Here is a 20,602-nt window from a genome sequence, read left to right as displayed (position 1 = left end):
GAAAACACATAATATTGAACGGGAATTAATATATTAAACGATTAAAATATTAAATGAAAAAATAACATATTAAATGAAAAAATAACATATTAAATGAAAATTTATGTGGTTATTTCATGTAAACAAGTAATGTTAAAAAAAAATATACTTAATAACCAGGAAGTATATTTTGTAAGCGGGACAAAATTAGATTTTTAAATAGGAGGTATTTGAAAAGTTGTAAAGAGTAATAAATAATTTTGTTTTAAAAGTAAACAAAACTCCTTAAAAATCCAAAACTCCAGTTTCTCTCCATTTTTATCTTCTTCTTCTCTAAAATAAACATCAGATCGGCGGTGGTATCTTCGAACGGATCGGCGGCTTCTACATCAGGCGCTCTCACTTCCAAGCATCAAACCCCAAGATCTTGCAAAGTTCATCCAAAACTCGTCAACTAAATTGTTTTCTCTGGCAGCAGCTGTAAGAAACCATGCTCCTCTAAATCATCGCCATAATCCGGGAGACCTTTGCCTTCTTTGCCTTGTCTTTGATGGGTTGTTTGATTTCAGGCCCCAAGTCTTGAACCCGCTGCAACAAATTAATGCAAGTCCTCCGAAACTCTTTGATTTGCCGGAATTAGCTCATCCCGATTAACAAGGTTGTCCTTGCGCTCTCACTTCTTCCTCCATCTTTTGTTTCTTTGTTCTATCCTTATTCTTGCAATTCTTTTCTCATATTGATTATTGTTCTGGATTCTTGCTAACAGGTGATTCTTTGTTGCTTTTGTCTCTGTCTAGGTGGTTAATGTTGTTCTCTTGTTGATAATGATGTATGTCATTATGAATATTAGCCTCTTTTTCTTCTTGAAGTTTGAGGTTTTATACAACTGAAGTATGGTAAAAAAAAATTGAGTGTCATAATGATGATATTCAAGGGCTGCACCTCATCTTCAATTGTCATTTCCATGTTAAAATAATGCTACAATTTCTTATGAATTTCTTAAATGTTTGCTTGGTTGAAGTGTCATAATGAAGTATAAGCAAAGTTGTTTTCCCAAACACTCCATCCATTGAGGTGTCATATTTCAAGTGGCTAGTACTGCATACAGATGGATTGAATTTGGTTATATTTTTGTTTTTTGGCAATCAACCACTGTAGGACTATCATGTATATGGCCTACGGATGGCCGCAGGTGATCCCTCTGGAGCCTGGTCTTTGCGGTCACTCTTCCCGCTTGGATCGGATCATCTACCTCAAAGTCATCAGCCGCCTTCTCCTCCTCGTCGCCCCAACTCACATAGAGCTTTGGAGCTCATCCCAGGTTCCCATCTTCTTTCCATCCTTGCCCTAATTTCTTTCTCTCTCTTTCTTTCTCAATAAATCTCTGTCACTGTCATGTCCATTTTCACGGGGATATCAGCACAAGGTTCGATTGGGGAAGCACACTAGAAATTTAGGGTCAATCCAGACCGAGGGCGAGAATTCTGAGGCAATCTGGAGTCCCGACACGAAAACCATTGCCATTTTGGTAATTTTATTTATCAAACATGTCTTTCAGTAACTTTTCTTTTCTTTTCTTTTTTTTTTCCACCATACTGCATTTTGCTTTGGTATTTCATTCAAGTATCATTGTTGCATTATAAGGCCTGAAGAATTCTAATTAGAACAAGTATCACTGTCCTTGTTTTTTACTTAGTTTAGGATAATTTTCTGGGTGACATTGGACTTCAATTGTTGCAGACATCTTTATCGATTCTTCACATCTATAAGGTACACTTTTCTGGAAAGAAACTGTTAGTTGGAGGTAAACATTCCTCTGGACTCTTTCTGGCAACTATATCATTGGTAATTACTGAGAAGACACCTTTTGCTGATAAGAATTTGATAACGTAAGGTCTATGATTTTTTGGCAGGTATTTTTAGATTCTTGCTCTTGGTTTCCTTGTTTTTGAATTTACATATGCCATCTGAATTGTAGGAGCAATTTTGTTTGTGACAACAAAAGCCTGCTTATTGGACTCTCTGATGGGTGCTTACAACTTGCTTCCTGGAATGGGGAGGTACCTGTTTATGTGTTCACTTTGTTTCTGCTATCTTAGTCAAGTGTTTGGTGGTTTTTAGTATGCTCTCTAATCTTCCATTCTTACCTTATCTTATGAATAAATCCAGTTCTCTGATGCCTTCAAACCATCTTACCATCCTTCTGCCTATCAAGGAGATAGCAGAGGAGCATCATCCACTGAAAGCAATGGCAAAAATGCTGCTATCATCCAGCTGGGATTTTCTTTAGCCCTGAGGATGCTATTTATTTTGTATTCTGATGGTTGTATAGCATTATGCTCAACAAGCAAAAAGGGTTTGAGGTTAGTCAATTCATTGAAAATTGAAAGATGGCTGAATACCCCGGATGCCTTATGTGCTTCAGTGGCTTCAAATCAACATATTCTTGCTATTGGTTGTCGGAGAGGTGTCGTGGAGTTATATGACTTGATAGAGGGTGTATCACATCTTCGTACAGTATCTGTATATGACTGGGGGTAAGTAATGAGTAAGTAGTTGCATAACTAAATGGTATTGGTTTTAACACTCTTTTTGCTATTTTAACCAACGGTTGACACTGTTGTCTAAAGCACAACATATTAATCTGGTTCGTAAACTCAATGTTTGTTATGAGGTATAAAAATCTTGATGCTGCTTTTTCGAATTGAATTAATAATATTTGGCTGAGAATTTGGTAATTTCAGGAAATTTTGTTACTATTCTGATAACTTAAATTCATTAAATTTTTGGTTTATTGTACTAGATAATTGGGAAGTTCTATGCTCACTATTTGGCAGTGTTGATTCTTTCTTAGTAGCATATTTGATGTGAATGTTTTGTTAAACATCTTTGAAAATCTAGTACAGCGATGGCCGCTGTGATCAACTGATTTTTGCTGGACTTTACACATCCCCATGGAAATTCTAATTCATTATTCTTTAGATTTTCCAAACAGAGTAATTGGTTCATCTGCATACACTGAATGCAGGTATTCAATGGAGGATACTGGTCCTGTCTCTTGTATAGCTTGGACACCTGATAATTGTGCTTTTGCTGTTGGGTGGAAATTTAGAGGGCTTGCTGTTTGGTCTGTTTCAGGATGCCGTTTGATGTGCACAATTCGTCAAATTGGAATCAATTCTGCGTCATCTCCCATTGTGAAATCCAGCCAAGATTTAAAATTCGAACCTTTTTTGGGTGGCACTTCAGTGGTGCACTGGGATGAGTATGGATACAAATTGTACGCTGTTGAGGAGAGTTCATCTGAGAGGATTGTAGCATTTTCCTTTGGTAAATATTGTCTAAATAGAGGTCTTTCAGGCACAACATATGTTCGTCAGGTTATATATGGTGAAGATCGGGTTCTTTTAGTGCAGCCGGATGATACAGATGAACTTAAAATGTTACACCTGAACCTTCCAGTTAGGTGTTAGAAATAATGTTTATTATGATTTGGTATTTCATGTGCTACTTGTTTGTGCTAATGTGTGTATTATTTTATTAACCAGGTATCATATGTCTCCCAAAATTGGCCAGTTTCACAGGTTGTGGCTAGCAAAGACGGTATGTATTTGGCAGTTGCAGGTCATCATGGTCTTATCCTGTATGATCTACGTAACAAGAAATGGCGTGTCTTCGGAGATGTTACACAGGAACAGAAGATTGAATGCAAAGGCTTGCTATGGCTAGGCAAAATTATTGTAGTATGCAACTACAATGAAACTACCTATTCGTGAGAGCCTTATCTTCTAACCTTTTCATACTCTATATATAACATATTCAGCACCATATTTTTCTTTACAGTAGCCAAAAAAATTCAGTTTTAGGTGTTTTTGATATTCACATATGGTATGAAATTACTGCACCATTTCCAACTTTTTGAGGAATCTATAGATACATAAATTTTTCAGAGAATTATAATGCCTTTTTTTATTTTTGGTGAGATGTGGACAGATGGTTTTAATTGTTCAACTTATCAACTCTGATACTGTAGAAGAGGCTGGAAAAAAAAAGAAAACCATCAACTTAGCGGAAACAATATGAAAAATATGATTATACTACCTCTAATTGCACAATTAAATAAAAAATTATTAGCTAATAAAAGAAGTTCTCACATGACAGGGATTTTGGCAATATACCATTTATAATCATGTAGTAAATTCCTATCTAATATGATTCTTCTGTTACATGAGTTCAAAAATGCAGGAAGAAGATAAGAATCTACTAAAATAAACATTGCTGATGCTAAATTGACCAAGGTCATATCATTGTAGAATTATACCCTATTTGTGTCATTGTTTTTATTTTTGTCCGTATCAATGAATATTTATCGTAATGAATGCAGTACTTTTTCTAGTTTAGTTACCTTCTTTGTGGTCCTTTTTGCATTGGTACAAATACTTGGGCAATATATTGTAGCAATTAGATGCCTGTTAAAGAAAGATAGTTAGCTTCCCTTTGCAATTTGGCTACTAATATTTATTTAGTCCCCTATGTTGCATTTATATCTAGTTCATTTTCTTAAACTGTTTTGGTGATTGCTTCTAGGTATGAACTGCTTTTCTTTCCAAGATATCATCTTGATCAAAGCTCCTTACTTTGTCGGAAATCGCTACTTGGGAAACCAATTGTTATGGATGTTTTCCAAGATTATATACTTGTTACATACTATCCTTTTGATGTTCACATTTTTCATGTGAAGATCCTTGGAGACTTATCACCTTCTACAAGTCCTGTTTTACAGGTAAAGTGGCTCATCTTGTATTGCTGTTTGTCTTCCTTTATTAATGAAGTTACCGGCTTTCATTGAGGTTTAAGTTCTTGAAAAGAGCATCATTCTTATGCGTTGGCAAGTAACCAAATGACAAACAGCTTTCCACAGTACGTGAGCTATCAATCATGAGTGCCAAGAGCAGTCCAGCAATAATGCGCTTCATCCCAGATCCAGCTGGTGAAGCAACATTGACGAGTTCTCTATCATCTAATTTTTTAAGCCAACAACCCGCTAGGTACATGTGCTTTTCCTTCTGAATGTCTCTGGAACTTTTTTTTCATATTGAGCTTCTAATCATTCTGCATCCACCGCCAGATGCTTAATATTGCGGACAAATGGAGAGCTTTCGTTACTTGATCTAGATGATGGCCATGAGCATGTTCTCTCTAACTCAATTGAGCTGTTCTGGGTTACATGTGGTCAGTCTGAAGAGAAGGCAAATCTTATCGAGGAAGTATCTTGGCTAGATTATGGTCACAGAGGCATGGAGGTAAGTAGTGTATTTTTGGGGGAATTAGTAGGTAATAATATTTAGCTGCCTGATGTCATATTTTCTTATTTCTTTTCAATTTTATTGAACTTAACTTTTTAAAAATTATTTCTAATATAATTCCATTTTCAAGTTGAGTATTGCAGGTTTGGTATCCTTCTCCTGGGGTTGATCCTTTTAAGCAGGAGGATTTCTTGCAGGTACTACTTTTTAGGAAATGTAGCAATTGTGAGAATTGTAATGGCTGTCATGTTCTATAACATAATACTAGCGCCATGAAATGTGCTAGATTAACCCGTAAATACAAGCATCAGGCATTATCTCTGTTAAATCAGTGTGATTTCTCTATCCTCGAGCATAGATGATTGTTATTTTTGAAGACATGTTGACTTTTATTAATATGGACTATTACTTGCAACTTCTTTAATCAAACAGCAGTTATTGGTTTCTGCTTTCATTTATAGATTAGCAAATGCTTTGAACATCTTTGAATTGTTTCTTTCATTTCATGAAATGAATAACTTTGTAGTAAATTTTGATGTTTCTCTTTTCTATTATAGTTGGACCCTGAGCTCGAGTTTGATCGTGAGGTTTATCCTCTTGGACTTCTACCAAATGCTGGGGTTGTAGTAGGTGTTTGTCAGAGGATGTCTTTCTCAGCATGCACTGAATTTCCATGCTTTGAGCCTTCTCCTCAAGCTCAAACCATATTGCATTGTTTACTTAGGCATCTTCTCCAGGTAATTTTTATGTCATCTTGGATGCATCACTAACTGCATTACAACCAGAAAGGTTTAGTTCCCTTATTATTCTTTTGTTTTATATGATTTGCTTTGAATTGGTTGCAGTTCACTTCAGGGACTGTGTCTAAGAATCCGTGAATTTTGGTTGGAACTTCTCTTTTAATTTCAATTCAAAGGATATTTAATGTGATATTTTTAAGCTGTGCTTTTTGATGGCGCTAATTTTTGTTGATGTTGTTGTTGGTGGTGGTGGTGGGTAGGGGGGTCTGTGTGTGTAAAATCTATGGAATATGTTAAGCACCTGATGTTCAGGCAGTGTAGTGCTAAGCTTTATATTTTGTGGATGGGAGGATTTTGAACCTATAGTAAAATGCTGGGATAATTCAATTTTCTTTAACCTTTTCTATTTGACAGAGAGACAAGAAAGAAGAAGCTTTGAGATTGGCATGCTTATCAGCTGAAAAGACTCATTTTGCCCATTGCTTGGAATGGCTTTTGTTTACGGTTTTTGATGCTGAAATATCAAGGTATTCTATGCCCTGATTTTTTTTTAATATTCTCAAATTCTGAATCATTCATCTATAATTTTTGACAAATGCTATGTTTGTTATTAGTAGATTCAAATAAAAGATGCTAAAAATTGCCCAATGCACATAATAATAGATTGTTGGGATACTATACTCTCTTATGAGTTTAACATGTTCAAACACTTGATGTTTGAATCTAAGGGCCCAAAACGATGCTGAAACCTAACCTTGTTGAGATCCCAGTTTGAGCTCATAAGCAACTTACATATCCAGTTTGAGCCCAAAAGCAATGCATGTGTTTTCCTTCAATATCACTTCTGCATCTCATTCTGGCTTATATCGTGTCACCATGCACTTTTAGTATATCTAACAATGTACTTTGGTGTAGAGTTCTTATCACAAATGATCTAATAAATTATGAAAAATGTCTTGAATAATATGAACAGAAAAAATGCTGTAAATCCTTTTTTTTACCTTGTTGATGTCTGCTGTCAAGAATATATGACTATGCGAGAAGTATTCATCTATAAATTACTGCTTTTTTACTTTGAAATAGACTTGTTTCATTGGGCACTGACAGACAATTCCTTTTAAACAGTTTGTAATATAACAATATTTAACACTTGCATTAAAGTAATTTATAACTTAATAAAATAAAAGTGCATGTAAATTTGAATAATAATAATAATTCTAACATATGTAAAATCTTGAATTTAGAGTAATATGGGAAGATAAAAATGGGTCAAAGACATGGTTCCTATAGTTTAGGGTGAGCATCTGAGGAATCGTGAGGGAAGTTCTGAAAAAATGGAGCCTAAGACTTTGGTTTCTATACCAACCTCATTTGCGTTATATGTAGTGGATAAATCTATCAATTCTGGACTAATATTATATATTTTGAGTTATGTGCATAAATTTAGTGATTTTTTGATGCATGATAACTTGTAAATGTAAGTCAAATAAGAGTGTAGGACCCTCTTTTGCATCATTTTATTTTTTATTTTAACCTAAAGGCTTTTTTGTTATGTGGAGAACAACTATAATAATTTAGTGCATATAGGCTGTTGCACTAATAAAAAATTTAAAAATTATGATGAGTTTTTACAGGAAAAGCTCCAAAAGGCCCCAATGCATGTTTGATATTGCTTGTGCACAACTAACTAAACTTTGGGGGTATCAAAGTAAATGTTAGATGCAGGGGCAAACACATAATGTAGATCTGATTCATCTTGACAGAATTGTTAGATACCATGGAGGTTTTTTGTATTTATTAATAATTTGGGATGTGGATTGTTGGTCTAAGTCATTTAAAAAAATTGGGAGGTTTTCTCCAAATGTTTATAATAGTTGATTGGATTTTAATAACATGAATAAAATTTATAGTCAAACATTTGTAGAATTAATTGGAGGTAATAACTTTGTTGTGTAGGCTTTTGATGCAGGGTAGACTAGGCAATCACATCTAAAGAATCTAAGCAATCACATTTCGGTGCTTATTTTATGGAAGTGAAACCACCAGAGTCAGAAGTAGATCATTTCCATAAGCTTTATGGTGTTTATTTTGCGAAAATGGTTTCTGAAATCCAAAGCGCATTTTTTGAAAAGTCGCACTTTGTTTTGATTCTCTTTAAATTTTTTATGAAGTGAGACTTCGATCAAATTTAATTATATATACTGAAATCCCATTTTGGAACAAATTCAAAGGCTTTTGTAATTATGCCCTTAAGAAAAAGATCATTTGCATATGTATACATATATATATATATATTTTCGTAGAAAAGTTGAAAATTACTTCATATATATCATATTGGTTCATATCTTTTGTTTTATTGTGATTCAACTTGATTATACGGAGGTCGTTTTCTTGTTGATGAGTTTTTTGTTTTTAAAGAGACAAAATAAGAAAAAAAAACTCTAACATTTATATGAGTGATAAAGGAGCAATGGATATTTTATTTACTTAGTTTTAAATGTTACAAAAATAATTTTACTGTTGAGCATTGTAAAAATGAATTTTGGGCCTGTTTGGATTGGGTTGTGAAAAAGGTACCTTTTTTTTTATGTCTAATAAGATTATTTATTGGAATACATGCAAATATAACTTTTTGAGGATATACATGCAATTTTCCCAAATATTTTCATACACAGACTTTTGATTGTACTATAGATAATTTTGATTATGATCATATTCCACTTTTGAATTTCACTTCTGTCATTCAAACAACAAAAAGTGATCAAGGTGCTGCTTTTATATCCCTCTATGCTTGTTTTACCAAATAATCAAAAGTCATATGTTTCAGTAAAAGTGGGAATTTCATGCAAGTGTGAATTCCATTTCCACTATTACGGCCCATTCTTGTGAACCAAACCCTTGGAAGAGAAATTCAACTTGTAATGAAATTCAAAACATACTCACTTGATTCGCCACATTTATGCAAGGCTAAAAATAAATTTGCCAAACTATCTTAATCACCTAAACACATGATTTTAAGTCTTAGACAACTTCCAAATCTAAACCATGGCAAGTAATATTGGTGGCCTTTGTTCTGCATCAATTCTGCTTATGCATATATCAAATAGATACACCTATGAACACACTCACACACTCACACATGCATATATACATACAGACCCATATATATATATATATATATTTATCATATATGCATATATATTCACGAGTCATTGTTCAGGAGCTTCAGTAATTCATTCTATGAATTGGCAATATTTGGTTTTAGGGCTGTCAAATGAGTGAAGCTGTTCATGTTTGGCTCAGGTTTTCTCTTGCTCAACCTTGTTCAATTGATCTAGAGCTGGCTTGAGATTTTAGGCTTGACGAGTAAACAAACTGAGCTCATATAGACATTGGTTCTAAGGCTCAGTAATGGTTGACTTCAAATAACATATTTACTTATTAATATAGGTTTGTCATAAGTGCATAGATTTAAAGAAGTATAATATTGTCGTTAATAATTTATTCAAAAGAGTTACTTATAAATTTCATTTTAATAGGGGCTCTATATAAGCTTTTAGCTTATTAAATAAAGATCATCTCATAAATTTCTTTTTAATGAGTTACAAGAAAATATAAAAGACTGTGATGCCTTAACTTTTAATGCTAAAAAATTTTAATTTTGTTTTGTTAAAATTAGAATGTTAATGTTGACATACTTCATGCATTGTATTGTTCTGGGGTTGTCTTCTATTATTGTTGTGCTAATTGTGGATGCTTTTTAAGATATTACGGACCTTATGGTTTAATTTTTTATTTTGGTACCTGGCACTAGATAATATTTTATGTTTTTACTGTTGTAATTTTTTAGTATTATTTGATTGTGTTAAATTGGAATCATTGCGTGATTTAACAGATTTTTATATGCTACAATAATTGTAGGGCATCTTTCAACAAATCTTCAAAATTTTATATTAATTTTAAATAATCTCTTTTATGGAAAAAAAAAAAACACCAAGCTGAGCATGCTTCAAGTGGCTTGAACCTAGCTCGAGCTAAGTCCGGCTCAGTTCAGCATGGCTCATTGATATCTCTATTTATGCCCTTTACCTTGAATGGTACACTCCATTGTGTGTGCTGATGAAGTACCCGTTAGGGAGTTTAAAGTATAAGTAATTTCAATTCATTTGTTATTTCCTTGATCATTGACTATCTTTATATCTAGTGAAAATTTGAATTCATTCACATTAAAATAAGGCAAAACATTTCAAGTAGGTATCAATGATATAATGCCCTAGGCACGTGGCATTCTATGAATTTTCATTTGCTTCTATTTGTAGATTATTCTAAAATTGATGATTTTTGGATTTGCATTTAGATTTGGATTATTAAAATTAATGAAAAATGTAGTTAGCAATGCATGCATTGCTGTTTTAACTATCATTTACAGTCAGAGTAGACATCTCTTTTGTCACATGCAAAGTTAATGGATTCCTCTTTACAGGCAAAGTGGAAGTAAGAACCAGTTTCCAGCATCTGCGGTGCCTTCTAGTTTCTCACTTTTGGAGAAGGCATGCGATCTGATTCGTAATTTTCCTGAGTATCTCGATGTTGTTGTCAGTGTTGCTCGAAAAACAGATGGCCGCCACTGGGCTGATCTGTTCTCTTCCGCGGGAAGGTCAACCGAGTATGTTAAAACAATCCTTTAGTACTTTACTAATTTAAGATACTTATCCATACCCAATGACCTATTTTTCAATGCACCAGAAAATTCATTTTGGTCCCTCATTATGAAAGAGGTTTTGTTTTTGGTCTAATGATTGAAAAAAGTTTTGGAATATGACTTAAACTGCTTAATTTTTCTCGTAGTCTGGGTACTACTATTGTGTTTATGTATATATATACACACATATTAAGTTCTAGGAGCAAATTGAATTTGCTTTGTGTTGAGGGATTAAACATCTGAATATAGTGGTATATTTTAGGGACCAAAAATGTGCTTTCTCCTATTTTTCAATTTTCTTTTTTTTTAATAAAAATTATATTCACTTGACCTTTGACCACTGTATTATATATATATATATATCTTCAATATTGGTGTTTTGTGCAAGGTATACATGCAAATATGATTTTTATGGGAGTATATATGCAATTGTTCACTTTTTAATTTTTAGGGTATCTTCCCTACATACATATATATGAGCATTTTCATGTTGCTGGCTCAAGAAACATATTCCCAATTTAACTTTCCCATATGTAGAAAGAGATAGACTATAAATGACATCTCTTATGTCTCTGACACTAAAGGATGTTAAATGATGGGATTGGAATATAGCTGGCATATAATGGAATAGAGCCACTTTGAGGATCCCCATGAAATGAGGCATGGCATGAAGCTACTACAAAAAAGTTGCCTTCTAACCATTCATGGCCATAGTAGCTGCAATATGTGAACTCTGAATGTGACTCGACATGATTTTGATGTAGTTATCAAATTCCTGCACCTTGCACCCTGTTCATGGTTTGTAGCACTCATGGAGCTGCTGGGGTACCCCAACCTATAATTTGATCATCTTTGCGTTAATGTTTCCTATCTGTTTTGTTCAATCTCCATTTACTCTGATGAGCTATTTTGTATTCCACTGTTTTAGAATATTGAATATTTTGTATATTGACTGCCGTTGATATTTACTTTTAAGGTTATTTGAAGAATGCTTCCAGAGACGGTGGTATAGAACTGCTGCTTGTTATATATTGGTATGCATCTCTTCATTTTGATTGCATGGTCATTAAGCAGCTCTTTTATTCATTTCAGAATGTGTTAAAGTATTAAACCTCTTTTGGCTGTTTGAGCAAGCTTTTATCAATTTTCCATAAGATCCTCAGTAGGCAGAACAGGATTAACTACACAATGCTGATGCCATGATACAAGCTCTCTAATAACTCAAGACTAATTTTACTTTTCTCTGCTTGACTTAGGTCTTGAATGTGAAAGAATCTGATACACCTTACAACGAATTACATATAATATTCATGCTAATATTTATATAGATTTAACAAAAGCCTTTAATTTGGGAAACACAGGTAATTGCGAAGTTGGAAGGCCCTGCAGTGAGTCAGTACTGTGCCTTGCGGTTGTTACAAGTAAGAAAGTGTGGATTCCTTCTATCAGAATTGTTTTTCAAAAAATGAACAAGCTAAATATGAGTGCTACATTTGAACTCTTTCAGGCAACACTAGATGAATCACTGTATGAGCTTGCTGGGGAGCTGGTATGTGTTTTCGTTATATTTAAGCTTCTCATTATTGATGATCAGATTTATATGAGCTTGTGTGAGATGATTGTCCTGTATAAATTCCAGGTGCGGTTCTTGCTGAGATCTGGGAGAGACTATGAAAATGTTACTACAGAGTCAGACAAGTTGTCTCCTAGATTTTTGGGTTATTTTTTATTCCGATCTTCTTACAAGAGGCAATCATCTGATTTGAAAAGGTTTGAATGATTTAGTATTTGATTTCTGTCTTCTGTCTTTTCTTGGAACCAAGAAAGATATGAATTATTTTCCATTTAAGTATCTATTTTGCCCGACAGCACTTCTTTCAAAGAACCAAAGCGCACATATTACTTCTGTTAAGAATATTTTGGAGAACCATGCTAGCTACTTGATGTCTGTAAAGGAACTTTCAAAACTTGTTGCATTTGTGAAGGGAACCCAATTTGATCTTGTGGTAAGATTTTTGGTTGTTGTACTTACCTTCTCTAGCTGAAAATCATGATGAATGAATGAATCCAGGAATATCTTCAACGGGAAAGATTGGGATCTGCACGTTTGGACAACTTTGCTTCTGGACTAGAATTGATTGGGCAAAAGGTAGACTTCTTATTGCATGCTGTAATCAGGAAAAGTTTCCATATTGGTTATAATCACACCTAATTTTATAAGCATGCACCCTAGATTTTTATTTTTATTTTTTGAGGGACTGTATATGCGATTTCTTTCCATTTATCTGAATGTCGGAATGGAATTGCTTTTATACACACAAAGATTTGTGAGTCTACAGAAAACATTGAGTATTTCAACTAACTACAATTCATGAATGTGGATGGCATGACAGTCACCTAAGGAAGTTCAAAATGCCTTGTAAAAATTGGCAAAAGGCCATACTTGTCTGCTTAGGAAATAGCCAACATTTGTTTGTTTCTATGTGCACTGGAAAAATAATGTTTGTTTGTTTGAACAATTTATAGAATTTTCTAATTTTCTGGTTTCTATACAACCTGATCATTCTTTGGTTTTCTTGATATATCTAGCTCCAAATGGGTACACTGCAGAGCCGATTGGATGCTGAGTTCCTTCTTGCACATATGTGCTCAGTCAGATTCAAGGAATGGATTGTAGTTTTGGCAACTCTACTAAGGCGTGCAGAGGTATTATGAGCCCGTTTCTTAATAACGCTCTTACTCAGTTTAGTTATATTCACATTAAGAACTGCTGCTTAATCATTGTTACACCTTAAGGAATGGCCTTGGACTAGCTTATGCAACCATTTTTCATGTGAATCTTTTGTAGAGGTGGCCTCGGATAAGTTTCGTTTATAATTTAATAAAAAATTTTAAACTTAAGATGTACAAAAATTTTAAAGCTAAAAACAATTGCAATCTTTGTTTTATTTTTTGTTTCATAAAAATTTACTGATTGAAATATAGACAAATTTAGTGTTCTAAATTTAAGTTAGAATCAATGAATTGTGAAAATGAGGTTTGCATCAGTAATGCAGTTACGATTCTTGTTTGGCGTTGTGTAATTAGGTGTATTGCAAGTATGGGTTATTTTTGGTATTAAATAACATGGAAATCATTTACTTTAGATGTAAGTTGAATTGCGTCTAGTAATACAGCCCAATGAGTAGCTGCTAATTTTGTCGCAAGTCATTTTGCTGCAAGCGAGTGGGTGTTTAATTAGACCGACTTACATTGGAGTGAGTGATATCCTCAACCCTCACCAAAACAAACATAAGGTCTTTACCTTAGATACCTCTGATAAAATGTTTAACGGTGGGTATGCGTCGAAGGAAACAAGGCTATAGTGTGTAACCCAACATGTTTTTTTCTTTTCGTTTGTGAGGCTCACTTTTTTGAAAATAATAAGTAATGTGATAATTATATATGTGAAATGAGAAAATAAAACTTAGGTATTAATTACTTGAATTGATTTAAAAATCATAATTGTTAAGTTTTAGCACATTACTCCATGATATTATAAAAATTATTTAAAATAACAAAAGCCATGTTTAAGTTGGAATTTTTCATAAATGTCCCTTAGATTATGAGAACATCACCAAAAAGTCACTAATTGTTATATTTATTTCATAAATCCGCAAATTTATGAAAAATTACATAAATTAGTGACAATTTAAAATTGTCGTTGTCAATGGACGTGGACTATTAATTTTTTGCAGGAAGCCCCCTAGATTATTATAAATTACTCCTTGGTTTCAGCTTTGGATGTAAGTGCTAAAGTGTTTGTACAATTACATAAAATAACAAAATTTGCCAAAATTAAAAACAATTTTCAAAACTAGATTAAAATTTTCAAAAAAAATTAGAGATTATGTTTCTACGTAGAAATATATGCCCATTGTGCAATTTGAAATTTTACATGTTCATATATTTGTAAAACCCAAAAGATTATACAATAAGTAGTTAAGGTAGTCCTTACAATATTAAAGAATGTGATTTAAATATATTATTAAAATAAGTAAGATCTATAGGTTGTTGGTTCTTAAAAGTTAAAACACAAAAGAATGGCTAGATAAGAAAGGATGCAGAACCAAGTTAATATGATATGATATGGTTCACCCTTTTCTTGTGCCATAGATTTTACAATTTCCCAAGGAACTAAAGCTATATTTCTTTTTAATTTTCATTCAAGAGTTCCTAATGGACAAAGTCCTTTTCTTAGGAACACATACAAGATTTGTCACTATAGAGAGGATAATGGTAATCCCATTGGTCATCATAACACTCAAATGTGTAATGTGCCAAACCTCAAATTTTCAATTGTTAGATTTTAGTTACATCATTCAACAAAGAAAAACATAAATACATCAAAATGACTTGCATGGTACAAACAATTGGGATGCAAGTGCAAATGCATCTAAGTGACTTATATGCAAGTGCACTTGCCCTTTATTTTTACTTGCATTATACAAAACATGCCCTTAATGTTTGATATGCATAATTAACCTGAATCATGGTTCTGCTGGAACATGCTGACTTATAGTTGATACGCAGAAGTAGCCTGAAACAGGATTGTATTGAATTAGAGTCAATTTTTAGAATTGTTCAATGTTTTTGCCTGAGTTTATCTTAATGAGACGGTAGTAAATTAATGTTGATTAGCACAATTAGTATAACCTTGCTTTATAATAATTTCAACATGATTTTAATATACTTCATCAGAATGGTTGAGGGTATATCATTATCTCATTAGATATTATTGATGATTAGTAATTACTGTTGATATTCATTATTCTCTTTTTTCATCCATTTCTGTAATTTTTATAATGCCTTTGGCAATTTCCTATTCTTATCTTTCTGTATTTTGTATATTTTCAAAATAAAAGACTGACACTGAAAAGAAAACCTTGATAAAAGTGGTTTGGTTTTAGAATGAATTTGAAATTCTAATGAAAACCACATTCAAATTAATGCTTGTCCGATAATTTCTCCTCAGAATTTCTTTCACATTGCTAGACCATTATTTTCCTTATAATCTTTCCATTGCATAACCCACGTGGTGTTTGGAAGTTTTCTTTCTTGTGCTGCTAATAAGCTTACTCTGCTTGAGTTTTCCAGGAAAAGCTTCTTGACCTGGTATCCATGGACCTCTTGTCAATACTATTTTCATTTGGATTGACTTTTTTAGAAGGAGAAAGTCTTTCTCAAAGAAGCTGGTGACAGTAGCTTCTTAGACAAGAACTTCTAGAACAAGAATTTCAAAACGTTTTGGGACAAAAAGCCCGTAAAGGTTTTAAATAAGATGGGAAAGAGGAAAGAGCATTCCAAGTTCTTCTCTTCATATGAATTGATACTACAGAGTATTATATAGTAATTTACAGGAGGAACAATAGGAAATTAAATTATTTGTAATAGGAAACTAAATCACTCCTAAACCTAGGAACTTTTTGACTGAATCCCTCCATTTGAAGAATTGAATTTATCCCTTCATTTTGGGGATTTCAAACCAATTTTTTAATCTATTTCTTCATCTAAGTCACCATGGAGAAATGCATTTTTTAACATAATATTATAGAAGCTGCCAGTTGAAGTGAGAAACCAATGATATCAGAATTCTCACTGTATTCATTTTTTTGCAACTAGAGTAGATGTCTCCCAAAACTCAACTATAAGTCTATAAGTGTTCCTTTTGAGTTTTGGCCACCAACACTGCATTATATCTCTCAAGAGATTCGTAAGATTAAGATTAATATTTCGTTGTAACAATCCACTTGCAATCATCAATATTTTTCCCTTTCAGTTTATCAACAATCTCTGATGTTCTATTTTTTTTTAATGCACTCATCTCCTGTCTCATAGGACTTGATTCTCTTTTTCACAATCCCTTAGAAACAATGTTAGGGATAGCAATGATGTTTAAACTCATAATGAACCTTTAACAAGCATTAAAGAGAGACATTGTGAGATAATGAATAGTGTGGTTGTTAGAGTGCATCCTTTGGTACTTTTTCTAACAGCAATGTGGAGGTTTAGGTCAACTGGTTAGGTCAGTAGATGTTTTAATAGATTGTGTGTGTAAGGTGGGTCAGATCTCAACATGATCTCATTCCTAGGGTTTGAGTTTGATTCTTTGACCTGTGTCAGTTTTGGAATGGGCTTCCTCCTTGAATACACTTGAGAAAATCCTAAAACATTGTGAGCAACACTGGCTAGGATAGGAGGTGACTCGAGTTCAGTGGTAGGATTGGGTGATTCTTTAAGAATTTGATTCTATCCCTCCATTTAGAGAATTTCAAACCAATTTTTTTTTACCTATTTAGTCAATTTTTCTACCAATCATAAGTTGTGTAATTTATACTCACTGAAAAGCACTTCTAGAAATGCAAATCCAAACTACTCAACTATATACTCCCTCCGTTCCTTTTTATCTGTCGTGAATAACCGAATCTCACATACCAAAAAAGTTGGTTATTTCACATAATTTAATAAAAAATTAGTTATCTTTTCAAAATTTTCCCTAATTTATATCTTTCACATTTCTCTCTTATTAAATTTCAAGAAGAGAATTGAATAGAGTGTTAGGGTAATTTTGGAAAAAAAATAATAAATGATTCTTGATGTTTAAAATGACAAATAAAAAGGAACATGGGTTTATGACAGATAAAAAAGAACGGAAGGAGTATTTTTTATGAGTTGTCATATCCAAACATAAATTGAAATAATTATTTATAGAGGTACTTGTGAAAAATGTCCTATCAAACTTAAAAGACAAATGATAAAAAAAAAAGAGTATTCTTTTTATAAGCCAAATCAAATGGTCCTTATAATTCATTTTCTGGCCCAAGTTCAGTTCTTATCTGCTTTCCTCAAAGAGGCAATTATTGTGATTGTGTATCCATACAATGTAGCCTTTAACCCTTCCCTATCTCATGGCTTTGTTGTTTGATTGAACTGAATTATACATCGTATATTTTTGAGAAACATATATTTTCTGTTCATGTAGGTACTATTTGATCTTTTCCGACATGATTTAAGACTATGGAAGGCCTACAGTTCCACTCTCCAGGCAAGAGAAACTACAAAAATCTGTCCTGTAACTTTGTTGTCCTTTTTCTAATATTGTTTCGTTAACTTTCTTTTCAGTCTCATCCTGCATTTGAAGAGTACCTTGATCTTCTCAGTGTACTCCAAGAGCAGCTTGCTTCTTCTGTTCCGGACTTAAACCGACAAAGAGAACTTGTACCATCTTCCTCTATTCAGCTGTGATTTGCCTGGTTTGTTAATTGATTTTACATGATATGTTTCCTCCCATGACTGATTTAAGGCTTCCAGGAAGATGATATGTTTTCAGTTAGGTCCAGTTGATGTACAGAACAACACTTTCAAGCATCTCTTAGATGTGGACCGTTTCTTTGATTGGGGTCTTCAAGGTATTTATAACATATTTGGTGAAAAAGTTATGTTTGTTTCTCTTTGTTACTTTGAAATTAATTACATTAAAATAAATGCAACTAAAGAAGACATTTTTCTCATCCCTGAGGACAATTTGGACAAACTATCCTATGGTGTTGAATTGAGGATTATGATAACAGTAAAGATATTTCTGAAAGGATTTAATATTTCAAAGATCTTTTTTGTGCACTTGTTACTTTTATTTATGTTTTTTTTTTAATTATTAGGACAGAAATGTGAGAGTGTCACAGGTAGGGTTTGAACACTCAACCCGTGAGTGAGTTGGGAGAGATATAAGGTAACCAACTACCTATGACAGGGTGGTTTTATTTATCATAATTATTACATGTTATCATGATTATTATATATTTTATATGATGCATAAAAATTATTAAAAAAATAAAAATAAAGAACTGAATAACCACTTGAAGTAGAAGAATATTTAACAGAAAGTTAAGAATTATAGAAAATGGATTAAATCTATTTTTGTATCCATTTTTATTTTGGGAAAATTACTGTTCATCCATCATAATTTTTAAAACTTCCCAAAAACTCCCTCCTACTTTTACACATCCCGGACAGCCCTTCTATTAGTGTTTAATTTTCCTTTTACTCCCTATCGTTCACTTCAAATGGGCTCACATGTGAAATCTCATTTTTCGCCTCGAAAATGCGGAAAAAACGTCAAATCACATCACGTCCAACCTTTTTCAGTCTTTGGGCTTTCGATGACAACGCCTGAAGTCAGCATTACATCTCGTTTCTTCTCCCTCATTTCTCCTCATTTTGGTTTGTCTCGACTTCGGCTCACGGCTTCGTAATACGTGAGAATCTCTTCATCGCTATCGACTCAATTATCTCATGTGTTTATTATCGAGGGTTTTTGTGGTAATGATAGATGTAAACTGCTTCGTGAAACGAGTCCTGATGAAGTTTTATCATACCCGAAAATATAAACCTGCTTTCTCCAATGTAAAATGAGTTTCGATTTCACCTGATCGGGCCAAGTCGCACTCCATCTTCAAACGAGTCAGAATGATTAAACCGAAAAATCTTTCTTTAGTAATGTATCAGCTTAACATAAAAGCCCATACTCAATACCTCAGATCAGAACCCGATGAAACGCCAACTACTTACGTGGACTTCTCCTTCGAGATACCCGGTGGAAAGGGAAAAGTCAGAATTACAGAGTCAGCACGAGAGACAACTCCTGAGACGACTTTTGAAATGGAAAAGCAAGACGCGAGTTGAGAAAAAAACAAGTAAACTGACTCCAAGAATTGCCTCTTGGGTTACCCTACTGAAAACCCCCTTCCTCTCATATCCGGAAAATGACTGCAGACCCACGACTCCCCATGAAAAGGGCATTTTCGTCCCATAAAATTTGAAAATCACTCCGCTGACATCCGTTACACGCTTTGGGAGTTTGAAAAAAACATAGTTAAAAAGGAAGGAGTTTTTTTGGGGATCGTAAAACTAATGGGTGTTTTTAGCAATATTACAAACTTAGAGGGTTTTGGCAATTTCCACTAAAATTAAACATTTTAAAGCAATATTGATAAAATATATTATTTGAAATAACATCATTAAAGTAATCTCATGATGGATTGGAATGTGTGGATGAAGGTTTGTGCCAAGAGGTTTAAGGACTTGGTTTCTAATTTCAGAATTAAAAGATAAATATAGATATATATACATATACATCTTAAGCATGATAGATACATGTAAAAAAATTAAAAGGATTAAACATAATATTATTTTATATTTATATTAATTAATGTAAAAACAACTCATGATACTAAAGTTTAAATACATTTATTTCTTAAGTTTTTTAATGGAAGTAGTTTATCCATCTTTTCTATAATAATAATAATAATAATAATAATAATAATAATAATAATAATAATAATAATAATAAAATGTATGGATTCTTTATGCATAGTTTAGACACAATTTTTATTTGATTGGCAATTTAGGGGTTGTTTGGATTGGCTTTTAAAAAAATATTTTTTTTTTAAATTTTATAGAAGCACTTTTGGAAAAAGTACTTTTAGAATAAATTAAGTGCTTATGCATATTTTTTCGTTTGGATGTATTAGTTTCAGAAACACTTCTGTAGTTGTGAAAATGTTTGGATGTTTATTTAAAAATTACTTTTACAGCAAAAAATTACTAAAATACCTTTTTACTGGATTGACTGAGGGCATTTTAGTAAATGCACTTAACCAAATAGCTTATCAAAAATAGCTTATTTCCATAAGTTAGTCTTTTGGCAAACTTTATAAAAATAAGTCGTATTTGAGCTTATTTCACAGCTTGAGCTTATTCAAAAAAGCCTATCCAAACACAATATAAAATCTCATAAGCACTTAACTTATAAAATAAGTGCTTTTGGGTCAGCTATA

General features: G+C 33.0%; 1 protein-coding gene across 1 annotated transcript; it reads left to right on the top strand.

Annotated features, from left to right (window-relative positions):
• Nucleotides 1-272: 272 nt before the first annotated feature.
• Nucleotides 273-18,277, top strand: LOC120268793 (guanine nucleotide exchange factor subunit RIC1-like). Its single transcript, XM_039276061.1, is given in 26 exon segments — nt 273-459; nt 549-637; nt 1,138-1,300; nt 1,400-1,507; nt 1,720-1,868; nt 1,958-2,039; nt 2,149-2,516; nt 3,008-3,440; nt 3,528-3,751; nt 4,567-4,762; nt 4,891-5,027; nt 5,108-5,282; nt 5,429-5,482; nt 5,843-6,022; nt 6,440-6,552; nt 10,509-10,691; nt 11,704-11,761; nt 12,089-12,148; nt 12,235-12,276; nt 12,367-12,497; nt 12,597-12,612; nt 12,614-12,733; nt 12,799-12,876; nt 13,317-13,433; nt 17,749-17,811; nt 17,889-18,277. Coding segments are annotated over 24 exon segments (3,366 nt in total). The 5' UTR covers nt 273-459; nt 549-637; nt 1,138-1,144; the 3' UTR covers nt 18,012-18,277.
• Nucleotides 18,278-20,602: the final 2,325 nt, after the last annotated feature.

Source organism: Dioscorea cayenensis, chromosome 9 (assembly GCF_009730915.1).
Source record: "Dioscorea cayenensis subsp. rotundata cultivar TDr96_F1 chromosome 9, TDr96_F1_v2_PseudoChromosome.rev07_lg8_w22 25.fasta, whole genome shotgun sequence".
Lineage (NCBI taxonomy): Eukaryota > Viridiplantae > Streptophyta > Magnoliopsida > Dioscoreales > Dioscoreaceae > Dioscorea > Dioscorea cayenensis.
The sequence above is the reverse complement of the archived record's forward strand: the minus strand, read 5'-3'. Positions and strand labels throughout refer to the sequence as shown.